Here is a 20,028-nt window from a genome sequence, read left to right as displayed (position 1 = left end):
TTCTATATTTTATTTAGAAAAATGTAATAAGTATCGAATCCAGGGCCCTAAAATTCGTATAGTGTAATAGGTGTTTAAGTCCTGTCATGAATACTTGCATACTTGACAGTTGACAGTTGTACCTGTAGGTGGTACTTGGTAGTAGCCGTTGTCACTTGTCAGTTGTCAGTTAATTCCGATTTCCAAATTCCGACTTAGTTTCAGTTTCAGATTAATAATAATAGTTGTGGCTGTGGCCTGTGGATAGTATTGTAAATATAATAAATTGAGTTTTTGAAATTATCGTGATAACATTTTATTGACAAGTTAATTGATCGATTTGTGACAAAGATTATAAACTAATAGGTAAACTACTAGTTTTTGCGATTAGCAGCTGATTGTGTTTTTTATAGTGCACAGGCACAGGTAAGCAATTTTTTTTTAAATAAACTGTCTATAATCTATTGTGTTAAGAATCGTGGAAAAATTTCGATAAAACAACCCATTTTTTTATTAAAAAAAAAAAGCTTGGGATATGATTTGTAAAACATGACAAAGATATTCAATACCTACAATACAAAGAATTTCCACACAATGATCAAAGTTTAATATTCATACAATAGTATTTATAATGTAATGTTGATAAGTTTCATCTTATCTCAGAGATGTATTTAAGATTAAGTACATCATGTTGGAGATTATAAATGTACCTACTTACAGTAATTATAGTAATTAAAGTTGGTAGGTACAAATTTAGGATAGAAATAGAATAGGCACCAAGTGTCTCTTGATAAACACCCTATATTGTATAGCAGCTTGTCTTGTAGGTAGGGTGGTAACTAGCCTCCGCTGAAGCGTGTACCTATTTAATTTTAATTTTGATTAGTATAATTAAGTACTTAATAGTTTTTTTTTTAATTTTTTACAGAGTTATTGTGTAGATTGTATAGGTATTCTGTATTCTGTAGGTTGGTTTAAAAACTTTTATTGTTGGAATTGTTTTGTAATAACATAAATGGTAAAGGTATATGGGTACCAATTGCCTTGACTACGTACCTACCTATTTTTATATGGTAGTAGATGATAATAGCATAAAAATTAAGTTTGGCTTCTGAGACTTGATATGCTGTTTTGGGAAAGATGTTTGATTACCGTTAACCTTGACCTCCCTTGTGCAGGTGTGAGACTGTGGTTTTAAGTGTGAGGTCCCAAGTTGGAACACCGGAAGTGGCAATTTGTTAGTTTATAATTTAGCTGCCTTGGTTTGGTAAGCGATTGCGGCCATGGCTAGTAACCACTCTACCAACAAAGATATGCTGCTAAACGATTTAGCATACTTGTATGATGAGTTGCATTCTTAATATAACTGCTATACCCCTAACATGTTAGCCTGTTTTTTTAGATTGCATCATCACCTAAGAATAGATGAGATTGCAGTGAAGGGCTAACTTGTAGTGCAATAAAAAAAACCTCTATAAATATGGCTTGTGATGTATGTAAAAAAAAAATTGTTATCATTTTGTTGTTTTAGCCATGAGTGAACGGCCACTGCCCCTGAAGGCTATAAACAGGTTCTTCGAAGGAAAAGAGCCATGGCAGATTGTTACTATAACTGCCTCATCAGTTCTCGCTATAGTTTGGACTCACAGCCTCTATAATGCAAAAGAAAGTAAGTACTATAAAAAACTATTTAACTGACTTTATAAAGAAGGTTTACTACCTTCTACTATTTGCAGAGACTTTTAAGTCAAATTGGCCCAAACAAGTCTGGGTTAAAATATTATTATACTTGTCCTCATTAATTGGGGGTTTTTTTTAATACTATTAAAAAAAAACCACAATTAAAAGTTATTATTAAATTGCCACCTTTATAATATCATTTATAATATATCTACTAATAACTCTTATATAATAATAATATACTAATACTCTGGAACTATCAGCTGGTTTTTGAAAAGTTTTTTTTGCATTGTTTGAGAGAAAATACTCATCAAAAGTTGTACCCATATGAAATATGATAACATAAACGCAAAAGTGTATTTGTATTTTTAATTGCCCTGTGCCTTAAACATGGGGAATAGGGTGGAATGGTTTACATAGGACAATTCACTTGTCTGGCAATGGCCAGCGTCCAATCGATCGATAATCAATTTAATATTAAATGTGACTGCAATAATTTAAACATTAGAAGTAAGAATAAACTTACAGTGCAATACACTAGGTTACATAAAATTCATAATTCATTTAAAGGAAATTGCATACAATTCTACAATAAACTAAACTAAACAAACCCGTTGACATCTTGGAGATGTCTCTTAAAAAGTTCAAAGTTTGTATTAAACATAAGCTTATAGAAAAGTCCTATTATATTATAAAGGACTACATAATCGATGAAAATACTTAGGTGTGAATTATTGCTCTAACCAGGTTGCTATTCTAATAATTTTAAATAGCATTGTGAGATGGTGATAAAAAAAAAAACACCCGGCTAAGTTTGTTGTGGGCTTATTTGACTTTGACTTTGATAAATACAAATACAGTGCTACGCCGACTGGCGCAGTGGGCAGCAACGTGCTTTCTGAGCCCATGACCGTGGGTTCGATTCCCACAACTGGAACATGTTTGTGTGATGAGCACAAATGTTTTTCAGTGTCAGGGTGTTTATCTGTTTAAGTATTTATGTATATTATTCATAGAAATATTCATCAGTCATCTTAGTACCCCTGACACAAGCTTCGCTTACTTTGGGGCTAGATGGCGATGTGTGTATTGCGTTAGTATATTTATTTATTTATTTATTTAAACGTGAGTTTTATAAACTTATGAAGAAAACAACAATGCGAATTTGAGTCACGGCCCCAATTGCTACTGTATCAAATAACAAGCAACATATACTAATAGAACGCTAAAATGCAAGTCATCGTGAACATTCATCATACATACTACTAAACTGATTCAACAACAGATCCTACGTTCATTATCGTGAGAGATTGTATGAGGAAAACGGCCTGTGCTCAATTTTTTACGACTCCCATATTATCATATTATTAACATGTTTTCTTCAAACTTCATTTTAAACTTCGTCAGAAATAGACCTATATAGATATTTTATATAGATGTGATGAAGAGTTTCGGACACAGATAACAGTACTCATCAAAAAATGTCTGCAAATTTATTTATTTCTTTTTATTTAATTAAACTCTTTATTTGTAGACCACTACACAGTTAGGAAAATAAAGAACGCATAGGGAGACACGCAAATACTGGAGTAGAACTGCCGTGCTTTGGCAGATGGACACGTAAATATGGCAGGCAGGGGATAATAATCGGGGGGTATAACTTTTATCTCTCGCCTATGTTAGCCGTGCTGGGATAAAAAGTAGTCATGTTCGTCCCTTCAACTAACTCTGTAACAAATAGTTGATGAGTTGCTTAGTTAGGGCGTGAAGGATGGACAGACAAATAAGCAAAGACTCTTTCGCATTTATAATATCAGTTAGGATTCTTCATGCTTTTCTAGGTTCATTTATACTACCTGTTGCGCGTAGTAGCGTAGATCGTTTTTTTTTTTTGTACTGGCATAAATCGGCTTACGAAAGGCGGTCTTATTGCTATGTCAGAATATTTATTAATAATTTATTTATTACAAAAGTAAACAAAATAAATAAACAAGTATATTAAGAGAATTTCAAATAACTATGCAATTTAATTATTTTTTTTAAACTGAATTTTTATTCACTTTATTCACAACTGATCCGTTTGAAAATATTGGAAACCAATAATCCTAATTGATTATAATATTTGCCACTAGCTGGCGTATAAGTCAAGAAGCGTGGAGTACACTTACGACCAAGCCAAATTATTATTTTTAAATTGCGAAACTACACAGACCTCTGAAGGAAGTAACGCTTACGTTCTGAATCTGAGTTACTCCCTAGTCGCACCTAAAGTAAATAAAAAGTCACAAGCTCAATAAATATATAAAACAATGTTTATTATATCTTATATATATTTACATACTAAAAATATACATAATATAATGATATACTATAATTTATATATCGCTTATGTCTAAATTAATATAGATAAAACTTAAATTATTCTTCAAATTATTAGAATAATTATATTCAATGAGAATAAATTAGACACACCAAACTTGCATATTATGTTATTGCTTATACAAATTTACTTCCGCTCTTGATTACGTCACGCTCTGCGTATAACATTGACCATCGTGTCCTTTTATTTCGAGTTTGGTTTTACCGTAAAAGCGGAATCGTAATTTTAATTAATTGGCATATGACATGACTAAACGGTTTTATCAATTGAAAGTATAATTTTACTCTTACTGCCGCAGATATCATTAGTTAGTACGTACTAACAAAACCTACGTAGGTAGCTACTAAAGTTGTGAAAGAATAGTTTGAATCAACAGTACATGCATTTTTCTGTCTATTTTATTTATTAGCGGTTCCCCGTGATTTGTCTCCGTACTTCTTCTGTCCCACACAAACTTTCACACTACGACCCACCGCGTTTCATCGCCCACCCATCACCTGAATCCTTAGGGTAGTAAGAGTGATGTTAAATAGCGTAAAGCTTTCCTCAAGAATGTGTCTAGAAAATGCAAAAGACAATGATTTGCATCCCTATAGTTCCAGAGAATAAAATCGCTTTCTAAATAAAAAGTTTTAGTCCTTTTGGGATGAGAGCGGAATTTTTATAAAAGTGGAATATTTTAGCGTTAAGGTAACTCTAGAATATTCTTTACATAAAGATTACAAAATAATATTTTTTTTGACGGCCGATTGGCACAGTGGGCAGCGACCCTGCTTTCGATTTCTGGGTCTGCAACCTACGCTTACTGTAGGGCTAGATGGCGATGTGTGTATTGTCATAGTATATTTATTTATTTTGTCTATATCCACAGGTGTCCCAGCAAGGTTACGGAAGGAGTTCTTCAGATGGCTCCGACAAGTCCCCTTCGTGCGTAGAAAGATAGAGGAAAAAATGGCGGAAATAAAGAAGGACTTCAAGAAAGATGTTGCAAAGCGTTTATCAGGAATGACTGTATATAGGCACCTACCTAAAGACGGGTTCACGGCTGAACAAGTTGCGGAAGAGATCAGAAAACACCTTGTTTTGGGTAAGACTTTACTATAAATACCTACTATAGATATTTTTGATGACCTCCCAGGCGCAGCGGATCGATCACCGGTAGGTAAAATTTGGGCATTCATTTCTTCACTTCACTTTGGTCTGGTCTGGTGGGAGGTTTGGGCATTGGCTAGTTAATTTCGGTACTACTGATTAGTCCACCAATCCGCACTGAGCCAGCGTGGTGGCCTTAATCCCTTCCCATTGTGGGAGGAGACCGGTGCCTTGTAGTGGGCCGGTAATACTGATTTTAAATTTACAAACTGGTGGTAGAAAAGTAAACGAATTTGCTCTTTAAAACAAGAAAGATATGTTCTTGAGAGAGATTTTTCGCCCTCCCAACTTTTTTTTCTCCTAGGTTCATACGACTGGAAAGGTGGCAATGTCTCCGGCGCGGTGTACCACGTGAATGAAGACATAAGCCGAGTGGCTTGCGAAGCGTACGCATTAACTGCATACACGAACCCTCTACACGCGGACGTTTTCCCCGGCATCAACAAAATGGAGGCAGAAATTGTTCGGATGTCCGTCAATCTTTTCAATGGGGACGAAGAATGTTGTGGAACTGTTAGTACTCCTTTGATGAATATACACTTTACTCTCCGGGGAAGATACATGCTATCTTCTTTCACAGCTTTATCAACTCTCCGAGAATTCCAGCTGTAAATAATATTCAAATAATATACGTTATTGTACGATACTTCAGTGAATGGTCTCCTCGTGGAAAAAAAAAGATTAAAATAAATATACCTATCGCCATTTAGCCCCAAAGTAAGATTAGCTTGTGTTATGGGTACTGATTAATACTTTTATGAATATAATACACATAAATACTTATAATATACAGATAAACACCCAGACACTGATGATATAGACACATGCTGTCACGAACTTTTATTTAGAACTTTTAAAGGGGAACAACCTTATCATACATGATTTTATTGAAACTTTGAATGTTCAAAGCAAAATAAAACCCCGATTTTGTAAGATTCCTCATTAGTGCTATGCTCCTATTGCTCTAAGCGTGTTGACATATAGCCCATAGCGTTCCTCGATAAATGGGCTAGCAACATTAGACAAAAACAAAGAATATTGACCATATTGTTGTAAAGGTACAATGACTTTTCTATTTTTTTTTTTATTAGTAATGTCAAAGTCAAACAGTAAATAGTCGAAGTAGTAGTGATAATTGATGGATCAAGCAGGTGGCCCATAAGTGACACAGATAAGTGGAAAACCATCGCAACACGGCATGCAAGGAGCGCGTCCTGCAACATGAAGTCTGCAAGATTGTGTCCATCAATTTGAGTTCAAGGTTTTCAGCCTCATGAGCCTGTAATTGCACCGGCGACCACGCCCTCCATACCAAAACATAGCATTGCAACAATGCTGCTTAGCGGTAGAAATAAGCATCGTGATGGTACTTCAACGGACGAGCTCATAAAAAGCACCACAACTGCTAAAATTATTCTTGTATTTGTGAAAGAACTTATGAATATTTTAGGTTCATTTAATAAATAAATAATAAATAAATATACTACGATAATACACACATCGCCATCTAGCCCCAAAGTAAGCGTAGCTTGTGTTATGGGTACTAAGATGCCTGATGAATATTTTTATGAATTATATACATAAACACTTATAATATACATATAAACACCCAGACACTGAAAAACATTCATGCTTATCACACAAACATTTTCCAGTAGTGGGAATCGAACCCACGGCCTTGGGGTCAGAAAGCAGGGTCGCTGCGAACTGTGTCAATGTGCCAATGTGCCAATCAATGTCTTGTTTTTCAGGTGACAACAGGGGGTACGGAATCTATAATGATGGCGTGCAAAGCATTCCGAGACCTGGCCTACAGTAGAGGCATAACCAATCCTCAGATGATCTTACCAGCGACTGCCCATACAGCTTTCGACAAAGCCGCTCAGTATTTAGGCATCGGCATTGTAACCGTGCCAGTGTCAACTGAGACTTATACCGTTGATTTGAATGCCGTTAAAAGGGCTATTGGAAGACGGACATGTATGGTGAGTAATTGAAGTGAATTTTCTTTTCAGCAGCTCTTCGCTTTTGTTTCCCTGTTTTTAGTATATTCAATTCATACCTAATAATTGTCTTTGTTAATTTAATAGTTATTATTGGTACGTAATTATAATTAATTTTAACGATTATTTGGTTTACATTGCGAGTTTAGAAAAAAACATTATACACATTAAAGATTATTTCACAGTTATTATATTTACTTCTGCCGTGCGGTTCTAAGGACACTCTTTGTTTTATCTCTTGCCTAAAAGAAATTATTTTCTCTCTCCGCTCTCACTTTTGAAGTTTGTGTATGTATGTAAAATGGCATTGTAGCTAACTATGCCGGTTTGTATATATGTCGATCAGGCGATTGTTACCGTAATTCTTACCATAATTCATATATAATTTAAAGATCGTTGGTGATTTTAATCCCCCCTGCTTTACCCCAAACTATTAACCGTATGTATGTGATAGTACAACTCTGCACGTTGTTAACTTGGTTTTCGTAAATTATTTTTTGTATATATTTTTTTAAATATTGGTTACTTCCGGTTTTATGTACACTTCTAGTTTTCTCCATATGAGACCAGGTCAAATGCCTTTGATAGGTCTACGCGGCTATTTACACTGCCTCCAGGCTACCATATTTGGGAGCAGTAAATTCTTAGTACATACTCGTACTTCTCTGACACTCACATCGTATCCTTCTTTAGGTAATCGAGGATATCGAAATATAAATAGCAATTCTTTCTTCCATTATTCTCCATACGTTTGCTTCTCCATGCTTTAGACTTTCAAGTTTACCCTTGAATACATTCTAAGGTAAGCAATGCGTTTTGGCTGGTAAACTAAAGAACACAATGGTAAATGTTGTTTTACCTTAGGAAAAGGTAGGATAGAAAGGTACTCACAAATTTCTCCACACTGTCACTGCGCACGCGCCGGCTGCGATTAATAGGATGTACTCACAGCGCCTGAGGTTTTTGAACGAATGTGCAATGCGTAGCGATGTCAAAAATGCACTGGGTGCTTTTATGCGTTAGAGAGGTGAGGTAATGAGGGAAGGGGGGACAATGATAGAGGTAACTGGATAGCGGTAAAAAAAACTGCGTTTTGGCGTAGACACCATGCGCATCTGACGTTATTGAAATAAAAATCTTTAGTAGAGAATTTAAGAGCCTAAAGAAAGAAAGAAATAAAAATCGTCTTTATTGTCACACATTTGTGTCATAAATTGGTTAAAGTATAAAAAAAAATGTGTGACAAAGGAGCTGGCTCAGTATAGCTGCGTACTAAAAAGCTCAGCACTGGTTTTCAGCCAGCTCCATTATCTTCGTCGTCACTGAATCCTCGCGACTAAACAATAACAAGATGATCATAAAAAAGGACAATAACATAGAATATAATATATAAACAAACGAAAGACATTTTTTACATTAACACAAGCTTACTAACACCTGAAGGACATCATGAAATACAAAATCATCAAAATCTAAGTAAGAACTCTAAAGAAGAAGTCTAATACGAGTGGCATTAGATGCATTTTGCTATGACGGTATAATGCACTATACGCGAAAACGACACTTTTGCAAATCGTCAAATCTTACACCAAGGGTACGTACTTCTTATTAAAGGATTATAGAATTTAAATAAGGGCCGTTCTTTCAGATAGTCGGCTCAGCACCAAATTTCCCGTACGGCACGATGGACGACATAGAAGCGCTGTCAGACATAGCGGTGGAGTACGACGTGCCTTTGCACGTGGACGCGTGCCTGGGCGGTTTCATAGCGGCGTTCATGACAGCCGCGGGTCACGACATGCCTTTATTCGACTTCAGGCTGCCCGGTGTCAGTAGTATATCTGCTGATACACATAAGGTAAATTTTTGTCTTCTTGTCCTTTCAAGGTATAACTGATAATTTAGCAAATAGGTTCCACCAGTTGCCCGTGACTTTGTCCACGTAATTTTTTTTGGGGGAATTTGTTGGCCGTTTAGTGGGGAGCGACCCTGCTTTCTGAGTCCAAGGCTGTGGGCTCGATTCTCACAGCTGGGCAATGTTTGTGGGATGAACATGAATGTTTCTCAGTGGCTGGATGTTTATCTATATATTATACGTATTTATGTATATTATTTATAAAATTATTCATCAAATTCAAAATTTTTTTATTCATTTAGACCTTATCGCAGGCACTTGTGAAGCGTTCATACATTTAACATGTTACAAAGGCGATTCAAAGGCGACAAACTTAGTCAGGTTTTTTTTGTTGTCACCATCTCACAGTCAAGTTAATTTATCATACATGTAAGAATTATGAAACAAAAGAACTCGGGAGGGCGAAACATCAGTTATCTTAGTACCCATAACACGAGCCTTGCTTACTTTGGGGCTAGATGGCGTTGTGTGTATTGTCGAAGTATATTTATATTTATTTTATTTATATCATTTATTTGCTAGGTTAGTACACAGGTCTTAAATGTTATAGTTAGCTTTCCAAATTCCGCTTAACAGCATGCAACTCAAGTAGTTACAAATAATATAGAAGTGGGAATTAAAATTATAATAGTACTTAAAAATATGTCAAATTATGTCAAAGGAAGTCGAATTTTATAGGGGTTTCTGCATTTGCTTTATACGGGTTTTCATATCATCATCATCATCATCATATAAATCAAATCAAATCCTTTTATTTGCATAAAACATTGTAGGTATACATGTTTAGTCATAATATATGACATGCAAATCTTAATTTAAACAAATTCATTTATGTAATAATTAATAAAACATCAAAATAAATGAAATCAAAATAATCGGCTGAATATAATAAAATTTCATTAATTTTACTGTATGGAACCATAAACATGGGATGTCAAGTAAAAAATAACTAAACTAATAATTATATTTTATTATCCAAGAACTCTTTTACCGAGTAATAGCATTTATCAACCAACCAGTCACGTAATTTTGCCTTGAATTTCAAAATGAGATCTTTAATAGCTTTAGGCAATTTGTTGTAAATCAAAATCATATTATGATAACAACTTTTAGAACCGAGTGCTGTGTTACATCGCGGGTAGAATATTTTATTTCGGTAACGGGTATTGAAAGGTACAATATTTCCGCATATTTCAAAAAAATCACTTCTGTACCTTTTTACGAAGCATGCTGATTCTAAAATGTAGATACCTGGCAGCGTTAGTAATTTGAGAGATTTAAAGAGCGGCTTGCATGATTGCATAGGACCTTTGTTGCATATGGCCCGAATACACTTCTTTTGTATTAAAAATATTCTATTGACCTCGGAAGCATTTCCCCAAAGCATAATCCCGTACCGCATACTGGATGCAACGTACCCATGATATGCCAGTAATGCTGTACTTTGATTAGCAATTTTTGAAATTCTTCTGAGAGCAAATACAAACTTATTGATTTTAGTGCATATAGTTTCAATATTGTATTGAAACTATATGCACTAAAATCAATAAGTTTGTATTTGCTCTCAGAAGAATTTCAAAAATTGCTAATCAAAGTACAGCATTACTGGCATATCATGGGTACGTTGCATCCAGTATGCGGTACGGGATTATGCTTTGGGGAAATGCTTCCGAGGTCAATAGAATATTTTTAATACAAAAGAAGTGTATTCGGGCCATATGCAACAAAGGTCCTATGCAATCATGCAAGCCGCTCTTTAAATCTCTCAAATTACTAACGCTGCCAGGTATCTACATTTTAGAATCAGCATGCTTCGTAAAAAGGTACAGAAGTGATTTTTTTGAAATATGCGGAAATATTGTACAAATACAAAATTCTCCAAGTACAAAATTCGTCTAATTGCATACCCAAAAATGTTATAATAGATGCTTGTTCTATATTCTCATTAGCACATGTCACAGTATTATTGTTTATAGTCATTTTTCTATTTCTAAATGTCATAAATTTAGTTTTTTTTAAATTTAAATTTAGATTATTATATAGAAGCCATTCATGTATGTCATCTAGAACTTTACTTATTTCTGGTGAATTGTCAGTTTTTTGTTTACATTGTACTATAACAGACACGTAATCTGCAAACATAACACATTTATGTTTAGTGCAATCAGGAAGATCGTTGATGTATATCAGAAATAGGAGTGGCCCAAGAACACTACCCTGCGGTACACCAAAGGAATTTATTTCAAGCTCTGAGCAAAACTTCGTCAATACCTGTTTCTCATTTAGCCTTGATATTTCAACAAGCTGTTTTCTATCTTTTAAATAACTTTGTAACCATGAAATACATGGCCCTCGTAGGCCATAATACTCGCATTTTTTCAATAGCAAGCCGTGTGAAACATAATCAAAAGCCTTCGACATATCACAAAAAATAGTACAAACAGGATTTCCTTTATCGATAAGAGAAATTATGTTCTTAATTAACATAAAAACTGCCATGTTGGTGGATTTCTCTTTTTGGAAACCATTTTGTTCGTTCCTTATAACTCTATGTTTCATCATGAAGCTACTAATTCGTTTGTGCATTGCTCGTTCAAATATTTTAGAAAAAACTGAAACGAGTGAAATTGGACGATAATTATTTATTTCCGTAAAACAACCTCTTTTATGAAGGGGTTTAACTATAGTCGTGGTGAGGTTTGAAGGGAATGTGCCACTTGTAAAAGACAAATTGATTAAAATACACTATATTGGCGAAATTTCATCTACTAAAGACTTTAAAACTTTAGTATTTATACCATCTATACCAACCGAATTTGTAAACCCATTTCCGACCCACTAAAGGGCACAGGTCTCCCACGATGAGAAAGGGTTAAGGTCCACCACGCTGGCCCACTGCGGATTGGTGGACTCCACACACCTTTGAGATCATCATGGCAACTCTCAGGCATGCAGGTTTTCTCACGATGTTTTCCTTCACCGTTAAAGCAAGTGATATTTTAATTAATTAAAATTATTTTTATTTATGGCTAATAAATAAGTGAATTATAACATTTAGAAATGAACTATGTACGAACTACATTTTAATATACATAGTAGTTAAAAAGAGTGTGTGTACTTATGTACACGCGTTAGAAGTTATACTTCTTTGGCGTATGGAAAAAAAAAACTAAAATGCAGTAGTGATTAACGAAAAATATTAAAATTAATCAAAAAGATTTTATTTAAATAAAAAAAACGTTGTATTAACGTAATAATATTTATTTATTCACGCTGTTTGTTACGAAACACGTGTTCTAAATATAAAAATACTAGAATATACAACTTGAACATAGTTTTCATGCCACCTAAAACTAACTATACGATGTAGAATTCAGGTGTCGGTGTGCGCGCGCATCGTAAAAATTCACTCTCATTATTATTCCCCATCGCGCCAAAAGAAGTATAACTTCAAAAAAATATATAATATTTAAAAATATATAGGTACGTTGTTACTTTTTACCATATTTCTTACAAAATGGTTGTCCGCTTGTCACAGTTGAATTAAACTTTCTCGATGACATTGTAAAGTAATCGTTTCGTTATTCGTAAATTCGTTTGTAGTACGGATATGCTCCAAAAGGCACATCGGTGATAGTCTACCGCAAGCACCAATACCGGCATCACCAGTACACCGTCAGCACGGAGTGGCCGGGCGGTGTGTACGGATCCCCCACTGTTAATGGTACGTACCTAGTCTGCGATGAGTGTGTATAATGTAAAATTAAAAAAAAAAAAAAACATTTATTTCAAGTCGGCCTAATATAAGCTATGGACGCCTAAAGAAGAAGACGAAAGTCTTCGAACAGTGCATGTTGCCATTGATGACCTATGGTTCTGAAACATGGTCGTTAACTATGGGCCTCATAAGAAGGTTCAGAGTCACTCAGCGGGCGATGGAGAGAGCTATGCTCGGAGAATCTCTAAGCGATCGAATCAGAAATGTGGAGATTCGCAGAAGAACCAGAGTTACCGACATAGCTTAACGGGTCGCGAAGCTGAAGTGGCAATGGGCCGGGCACATAGTTCGGAGAAAGGATGGACGTTGGGGTCCCAAGGTGCTGGAATGGTAGCCCCGAACTGGTAAGCGCAGCGTTGGTCGACCCCCAACGGGGTGGACAGACGACATTAAGCGCGTCGCAGGTAGCTGGGTCCAAGCGGCACAGAACTGTGGAATTTGGAACTCCCTACAAAAGACCTTTGTCCAGCAGTGGACGTCTATCGGTTGATATGATGATGATGATAAATTTAAGCACTTTTGAAACGTCAAGACTGTCTGTTTGTAGTGACTCTACCACCGGTGCGGAAAGCAGATTCTGCCGAGAAGAAGCCTCCAAGAAACTCAGCAGTTGCTCTTTTCCAACATCAACAATTTTCATTTTACAATTTAACATTCATTTTTCTATCTTGTGAGATATGAAAGTGGAGCCGGATGCTTCCAAGCAACCTTGTCATTAAGAAATTCATCAATTGTATAGTAACCTCGCTGTAATAAATGTTTTTTAACATATTCTTTTAACTTATGCATTGGTAGGTCCAAAATTATCTTAGGAATCATATTATAAAAGCGTATACTCAATCAATTGTATTATTTAAATCGCAGGTTCTTTAGTTTCAAAGATCACCGATAACTATCTAACAAACAGAGATTTCCTTTTTGTAATATGTAAAAGTAAAAACTATTTGCGCTTTTACAAATAAGCATGTGATAAACTTATGTTTTCCCAGGTAGTCGAGCGGGAGGTCTGATAGCGGCGTGCTGGGCTACCATGATGTTCGTGGGGAGGGCTCGCTACGTGCAGATGACCGATGAGATCATCACCACGGCCAGATACATAGAGGCTGAGTGAGTTACATCTTTACACCTACACATCAATGAATGAACGAAATAATTATTTGTTGAATTAATGATTCAAGACCAGATATATAGAGGCAGAGTTGCATCTTTACACCTACACTATAATGAACGAATGAATGCTTATGAATAAATGAATGATTTGTTGATGAATGAATGATTTGTTGATGAATGAAACATAAAGGATTGAATGAATTTATTCGGTATTATTCGTCAAACAAACATTGTACAAATATTGGACAAGTACATGGAAGATATGTTATAAAAATATATATATATGAAATAAGAAATAGATGTATATAATGAATGAATGAATGAATACACTTTTATTGTACACCACAGAGAAAATTTACAGAGATACAAATACAACAGCACAATAAGGTATAACGTACAATTTGGCGACCTTATCGCTAAATAGCGATCTCTTCTATTCTGTATATTTGTTATTTATGGTATTTTTTACGTGGTATATAGTGGCACCATGATATCTTTTTTAATAATAATAATTTTGAATAGCGCAATACTTCGCAGGGCATGCGAGGAACACGTCTAGCAAAGTGCCGCCTTGTGTCTATCAACCTGACGCGTATTAAACCTCATGAGTCTTTTTTTTTTTACGTGGGGAATCCTCATGGATACCAACACACCCGGGGAGGTGCAATGGTTAGGTCGGACTCTTACCGACTAAACCCCACGGTGTTCAAACACTGGTGACTGGGTTACGGGAACGCTTTCGCACACGACCGCGAAAACCTCATGAGCCTGATATTACATCGCCAACCACGCCCTTCAGTCTTTTTATTTTCAACACGATGTTATATACACCCAGTGTTCTATTGTTATTATTATTATTATTACTCTTTATTTAATATTTTCTTTAATATTTGTACACCACATGAAGAATTATACAAGAAAAAAGAGAAATAGAAACAGAAGTACAATAGAAAAGGAGGCGCTTAGTAGCGATCTCTGCTATGCAACCTTAGAATTAGGAAAAAGTTCTAGTCAGTTTTATAAAGATATTTTTATCGTCAACACGATGTTCTATTCAAAAAGTTCTTCTTCTTTCTGGTTTAATGGCTCTGCGCGCTGAGCGATTGAATTCACCCAGCTTTTTTAAAAGGTATTTTTATAGTCAACACGAGTTTATATGATATTCACCCAGATTTATAGTATGTTTTTTGAAAAGGTTTTTTATAGTCAACACGAGTTTATATTATATTCACCCAGTTTTATAGTATGTTTTTTGAAAAGGTTTTTTATAGTCAACACGAGTTTATATTATATTCACCCAGTTTTATAGTCTGATTTTTGAAAAGGTTTTTTATAGTCAACACGAGTTTATATTATATTTACCCAGTTTTATAGTGTGCTTCTTGAAAAGGTCTTTTTATAGTCAACACAAGTTTATATGCTATTCACTCAGTTTTATAGTCGGTTTTTTGAAAAGGTTTTTTTATAGTCAACACGAGTTTATATTATATTCACCCAGTTTTATAGTGTGCTTCTTGAAAAGGTCTTTTTATAGTCAACACAAGTTTATATGCTATTCACTCAGTTTTATAGTCGGTTTTTTGAATAGGTTTTTTTTATTGTCGTCACGTTGTTTCGCAGGGTGCGCAAAATCGAAGGGTTGTTCATATTCGGCAAGCCTGCGACTACGGTGGTGGCGTTCGGCTCACAGCGCTTCGACATCTTCAAACTGGCCGATGAGTTGCACAAGAAGGGCTGGAGCTTGAATACGTTGCAGTTCCCTTCGGGGTGAGTATTTTTTAAACCCTTATCATAATTATTACAATTTTTTTCAGTAAACTTTTTTACGGCTTTGAGTACTTTTTGGGTGAAAGACGCGTAAAACTCACTCAGATATCTTCCGTGCGTGCGTACACATTATAATAAAATACATATAGTATATCTCTGTACGAATTATTTTGTATCGCCGTGGTATTAGATTTTTATTTTTATTTTGTGTTAATGTCCAATTTAAACTTTACATCATCATGCAACGTCGTACCGGAAAGCTAAATCGCTAAGCCGCGTCTTATTTTCTTTTAACTAAAAATAATTCTAAACGTTATATTCTTTTATATTTTTCTAATGTATTTATTATGTAACTAGCTGTTGCCCGCGACTTCGTCTGCGTTTGATTTTGTTTTTTTATGTGGCATTAAATTTAATTGTAGTTCTAAAAATAATTAAAGTATTCAGTATCGCTAAGCCTTAAATGAGGGGTTTGCTGCTGTCCGTTAAGGAGTTCTGTCCTCTATCTCCAACCACAGTTTCGGCAAAATTTAACACATATTATAACCTCTATAGTACAAAATAATTATTTAAATCGGTTATAATTTGTCGGAGTTATGGTGTAAAATCGTCAAACACTTTCATTCAAACCTCCCAAAGGAACTGAGCTTAATGTTGGAATAAAAAGTATTCTATATTACTTCTGACACTTCTAAGAATATGTGTACAAAGTTTCATGAGGATAGGTCAAGTAGTTTTTGCTTGAAAGCGTAACAAACAAACTTACATTGACATTTATAATATTAGTAAGGATTTTTGTATTCTCTGTAATTGTCAACCAAGGAATAATAAAAGGCTTTTTTTTATTAATTTATACATTATAATGTTAATTGTACCTTATGTTCTCTGCCCCAGGATTCACATTGCCGTAACTCACGCTCATACGCAATCTGGCGTCGCGGACCGGTTTATAGCGGACTTGCAAAGTGCGGCGAAGATATGCCTCAAAGAGGGCTCCGAGCCCGTACAGGGGAAGGTAAGCTTTGTTTTCGTAGTTGTAACATTAAAGGCACTCATGAAACGGAACGTAACGTGATACGCTGAAACGTGAAAAAAAGCAAAGAAACTGTTTGCGTATGAGTATATATACGTATTTTTTTTTGACTAGCTGTGGCACACTGGTAAGCTTTTTGGTAATTTAAGTGGGATATACCGGGTTCGAGGGCGAGCACCGGGAGCTAAGCCGTGCTTGGATTTTGGCCGTGGCTAGTAACGTTACCGACAAAGACGTTTTGCTTGGCGATTAATCGTTCCGGTACGTCGCCACGTAAACACCTATTAAGGCCTTTAATATAAATGCAATACAGGCTACCTCTCTTGTATCTTACTTTGCTATGTACTGTATCGGCATTTACTGTTTAGTTAGGAATGCGGGGAAGGACTTACTTATAGTGGATACAAAATATATTAGCCGCGAAATTAGAGAAAAAATTTATATAACTGCTGAAATGATGCTATCTCTTTCCTACAATGAACGGAGTTGTGGAGAGCGAATGAGATAAATGTATTCTTTTATGGTGCGTTTTATATCATCAATGTCTTCAGCCTCTTAGTACCACTGCTGGACCTAGGCCTAGTGTATGTTTTGTCCCACTTCAAGTAAGCCCAATGTCACCTGGTGGTAAGTGATTGTGCAGGATAATGTGGTACCGTGCTAACCATGCAATAGCTTATCGGTTTCTGTATACTATTGTTGAAAATAGTTTTTATGTCTGAAATAAAATAACACTTAGAATTCTATACAACAATGAAATACACAAGAAACTTTTTAGTCAGGAAATCAGTATACAATGACAAACGGCAAGCTCAAGCTATATGACTATCGTGTCGTAGGGCCTTTCTTTAATATGCCTTATTCATTGGATTAAAATGCTGTACATTGATACACCTTTGCCTTTTCCCTACTAGAATAATCAAAAAAAAAGATATATTGTCATGTGATGTTGTTTATAGATGGCGATCTATGGCGTCGCACAGAGCATACCCGACAGAAGCCTGGTGTCCGACATCACGAAGCACTTCATAGACTCAATGTACTACTTACCGAAGCCTGAAGACAGCGACGAATAAACATATATATATACCTATGTAAATATACAAATCGTTTATGTATATACAATTTATGGGGTTAGTTGGAAAAGGGTTTGCAGTAAACATAATAGTAAAAAAAAATTGTGTCACAACTTAAAGCTTTGACCGATAAAAGCCCATAAATAATTATTAATTATATAAATAAATAAATAATAAAATTACTACAACAATACACACATCGCCATCTAGCCCCAAAGTAAGCGTTGCTTGTGTTATGGGTACTAAGATAGCTGAGGAATATTTTTTTACGAATATAATACACATAAATACTTATAATTTACAAATGTATGTTATATTAATCATTAAAGCGGTGATAGCGCATTGGATAGGCGGTCGACTTCACTTTCGGGGGGCCGAGTTCGAATCCCAGCACGCACTTCAAAGCTTCCTAAGTTACGTGCGTTTGAAGTAATTAAAATATGACTTGCTTTAACGGTGAAGGAAAACATCGTGAGGAAACCTGCATGCCTGAGAGTTCTACATAATGTTCTCAAAGGTGTGTGGAGTCCACCAATCTGCACTGGGCCAGCGTGGTGGAACGCCTTAACCGCTTCTCATTGTGGAAGGAGACCCGTGCTTTATAGTGGGCCGGTAATAGCTTGATGTGATGACGATGATTATGATATTAATCATTGACGACGTATTTTTATAGTATTTGTTTCCACTTATTTAAGTATTTATTTATTTATCAATTGTGATAGCCGTGTCGTTAGGGCTTCGGTCTGCCATTTGGGGGTATTGAGTTCGACCCCGGCACGCATCTCAAAATTTTCAGAGTTATGTGCGTTTTAAACAAAAGATTCCTGACATCAATACTTTTAGAGAAATATCTGTATAAATTGCTAAGTTAGGGCCAGAAATTTATTGATAATGCTATAGTAATTTGTGACTCCATTAATCCTTAAATTTAAACACAGCTGAAGTTATGGTTGTCACTGCGTAATGCTTGTGACAACTTATATATAAAAGTATTGATCTCAGGAATAAGATGTGGAGCAAAAGTTTTTCATTATAATAATAATGCACGATCGCTTACGCACCCTTTTCGAATTGACCTTGATTATAAATCTCCTGTATTTTCAACTCGGTACTTGTATTTATTAAGTCAATTGTAATTGGATGTAGATAAACGAAAAGGTTAAGGAAAATGTCGTGATGAAACAAGAATGCCTGGGTGTTAACTATAACGCACTGGAAGGCGTGTGCAGTCTATCAATCCGCACTTTAACCCTTTTCATTCAGAGACCTGCGTCCTTAGTGAGCGGTAATGCTTTGGCAATGATGCTGATGAAATTAAAAACCAACCCGTTTTAAGGTAGTTTTGATACATTAAGGGCCTCGCAATTAAAACTGGCATAGCGTTGGAATAGTTGATCAGTGTTTTTGACATCAGAGATAAGTTGCAGAAAGCCTGTCTCAGATGGTACGGATGACCGGGTTTAAACGACCGTTGTCGTCCAAGAAAGTGCTAGCTAGATATAGTGAACGCAGATCTGATAATAGAGAAATAAAATCGGAAGCTGGAAACCGGGAAAAGTGGGCTTGAATATGCCCATACATATGAAAGCATATTTCATATATATATATATATATATATATATATTTAAAAGCGGACCCCACTTAGTGGGATAACGTTTAGTCGTAGACGAAGATTTGAGCAGTTTTTTTTTACGCTCTGAAATTTGTAAACTGCTGTCAGTTGAAGCGTGTCATAACTATTGCGACATTCATCATCATTCAAACCAATTGATTGACCACTGCTGGACATAGGTCTTTTGTAGGGAGTTCCAAAATCCACAATCCTGGGCGACTCGCTTGATGTCGTCTGTCTACGTCGCTGGGGCCGACCAACGCTTCGTTTACAGATTGATTTGTAACATTATGCCTCAAATTTTGACGTCCGACTGGCGCAGTGGGCAGCGACCCTGCTTTCTGAGTCCAAAGCCGTGGGTTCGATTCCCACAACTGGAAAATGTTTGTGTGATGAGCATGAATGTTTTTCAGTGTCTGGGTGTCAATATGTATATTATAAGTGTTTATGTATATAATTCATAAAAATATTCATCAGGCATCTTAGTACCCATAATACAAGCTACGCTTACTTTGGGGCTCGATGGCGATGTGTGTATTGTCG

The 20,028-nt window shown here is 35.7% G+C and overlaps 1 protein-coding gene across 1 annotated transcript; it reads left to right on the top strand.

The window, feature by feature from the left end:
• Positions 1-156: 156 nt before the first annotated feature.
• LOC120626515 (sphingosine-1-phosphate lyase) lies at positions 157-18,045 on the top strand. The gene is made up of 11 exons (XM_039894041.1): positions 157-405; positions 1,511-1,648; positions 4,911-5,126; positions 5,496-5,704; positions 6,943-7,176; positions 8,843-9,052; positions 12,713-12,833; positions 13,877-13,994; positions 15,618-15,764; positions 16,659-16,779; positions 17,757-18,045. Exons 2-11 carry the CDS (start codon positions 1,513-1,515, stop codon positions 17,871-17,873), a joined length of 1,629 nt encoding a protein of 542 aa, XP_039749975.1. The 5' UTR covers positions 157-405; positions 1,511-1,512; the 3' UTR covers positions 17,874-18,045.
• Positions 18,046-20,028: the final 1,983 nt, after the last annotated feature.

The sequence above is a fragment of the Pararge aegeria genome, chromosome 9 (genome assembly GCF_905163445.1).
Source record: "Pararge aegeria chromosome 9, ilParAegt1.1, whole genome shotgun sequence".
Lineage (NCBI taxonomy): Eukaryota > Metazoa > Arthropoda > Insecta > Lepidoptera > Nymphalidae > Pararge > Pararge aegeria.
This window is presented reverse-complemented; position numbering and strand designations above follow the sequence as displayed.